General features: G+C 37.5%; 1 protein-coding gene across 1 annotated transcript in view; it reads left to right on the top strand.

Moving 5' to 3' along the window:
- The window catches only part of LOC106942496 (uncharacterized), a 7,939-nt gene extending 6,202 nt beyond the window's left edge, over nucleotides 1–1,737 (top strand). Inside the window, exons 3-8 of the mRNA XM_015025779.1 lie at nucleotides 42–187; nucleotides 435–571; nucleotides 679–772; nucleotides 1,070–1,187; nucleotides 1,303–1,522; nucleotides 1,636–1,737. Of these exons, the coding sequence (XP_014881265.1) occupies nucleotides 42–187; nucleotides 435–571; nucleotides 679–772; nucleotides 1,070–1,187; nucleotides 1,303–1,382 (575 nt within the window). The 3' untranslated portion in view covers nucleotides 1,383–1,522; nucleotides 1,636–1,737. The remainder of the gene's footprint in view (nucleotides 1–41; nucleotides 188–434; nucleotides 572–678; nucleotides 773–1,069; nucleotides 1,188–1,302; nucleotides 1,523–1,635) is intronic.
- Nucleotides 1,738–1,964: the final 227 nt, after the last annotated feature.

Below are 1,964 nucleotides of genomic sequence, written 5' to 3'. Positions count from 1 at the left end.
AGTGTGTTGGCTACTGTTAACTTTACCAACAAAATGTTTAGGTAATCCTATGGATCAGCTAAGTTGTGCAGCAAGCAGCTCCTTTACCAGTTCCAGTGGAGAAACTGAAGTGGACTCCGATGACACCATTATATTGCAACACAGTCCTGCAACAAGACAGAGAACTGAAGACACCTCTCTTGCCCAAGTAATTAAGCTATGCAGATAACTGTGCAGACTTCCATAGAGTTTTTACAAATTTGAATACAATATATATATATATATATATTTATTTGTGCTTTTTAACATAACTTACTATTCTACTAATAACTATTATAGCTCTTCTGATACTGTCTCTTTTTTATGAAATATAATAGGATTTGTAATTGTCTTGTGTACGGTGTTTTTGTGATGTATCGATTTATATTTTGTTTATATTTTTACCATCACTTAAGATGATTGAAAATGTTCTAAAGAACAAACCAGGAGGAGACAGGATCATCAATGAGTATGCGCGGACAAAAAGCCTAACAGACGGCAGACGGCGTGACATGGTCAAGATATTGGTTGCGCATATGACAAGTGAACATGGGTATGCTGAAATTATTTATTTTTTGTATGCACCTCTCACAATTACCTGTTTTGAAGGTGTTTTTTACTCCTTTAACAATGCTCATAGTTTTTTCTGTGTCTCTATAGGACAAGTCCTTCCAGATGTATCAAAGAGGACTATGCAAAGGGTATTATTACCTTGTTCCCTTACCTGGCTGATCCTAAGAGCAGATTTGGCTATGTAAGTTCAAAACAGAAGTCCAACCTATTGGCTATGGTTTGAGTAGAACTGAAAATGTTTCTTTTTTGCATGCCCTGCATCTGTGCCACTTGTTTTTAACTTTCCAATTTTTAAACCTTTGTAGAGTTCATTGTTCCAGTGTTGGGCTACTGCAGCTTGAAGAATAAACATTGTGAATAGATTTTATTTATGTAATTCAAACAATGTGAACTAAAATCTGTAAATCACAGCTACTAGCATTCACGGCTGTCTTTGCTTTCACAGCTTTAAAAACATTTATCATTCACCTACTTTTAGGAGCATTATTACAATGCAGAAGATGGGAGTGGGTATCTGGCTTGGAGACTGAAGTTTGTCCAGAGAGAAGCTTCTAATGGACAAAAGAAGATCCCCAGACTGTCACAAACCCAAACAGGTATGTGTATTTATACTTGTACAAATCTCATCCTGCAACCAAACTGCACAGTAAGTTCCCAAGCCTTATTTATTAAATCCTAAGATGGAGTGTCACATTGATATAATTTTTTTAGGGGGACCAACAACTGACAGGGACTGTTTGAGAGAAGAAGACTGCCTTATGACACCTTGTGTTCTGAGGCCACTGCGCTGATGAAGCACACAGCTGATGAAGGAACTGTTATGAGGAAGATAAAACAGACTTTCAACTATCGCCAGAAGATGATTCATGACCCAGTGAAGTCATCTAGTATCTTTTTGGACTTCCCAAGATTCCTGGACATAGGAGGACTGGTATGTTTATCTTCACTTCAGCTTAACCTACTTTTAACAAAGTTTAAGTTAAGGTGGATGTGAGAAAGTTTAATAAAATGATTTTTAAAACCTTCACTTCATCTATTCTCCAGGTTGAGCAAGATTTTACATTGTTTGGGGAAGCCGTCGCTGCAAAGTTCCTGGAGAAGTGGCCCAGCATCAAAGTCACATTGCTTTCAGTTGGCATACAACTGAAATGTATGCCAACTGAAAGTCCAATGGTCAGTCAAGAGACTGACCATTGGACCAGGTAAAATGGTGCCTTTAAATGCACTGGACTGGGGCTGTGAGATAGCATAGACTCTTCAGTTACCAATCAACACCAAGGTTTTAAATGTTAAATGGGCCAAACACCATGGGAATATGTATCGTGAAGATTTAGTTGTTTGTAAAGAAATTTTTTTGTGAAATGCCAGTTTTC

Source organism: Poecilia latipinna, unplaced genomic scaffold (assembly GCF_001443285.1).
Source record: "Poecilia latipinna isolate Pla-1442-1.1 unplaced genomic scaffold, P_latipinna-1.0 Scaffold4320, whole genome shotgun sequence".
Classification (NCBI taxonomy): Eukaryota; Metazoa; Chordata; class Actinopteri; order Cyprinodontiformes; family Poeciliidae; genus Poecilia; species Poecilia latipinna.
This window is presented reverse-complemented; position numbering and strand designations above follow the sequence as displayed.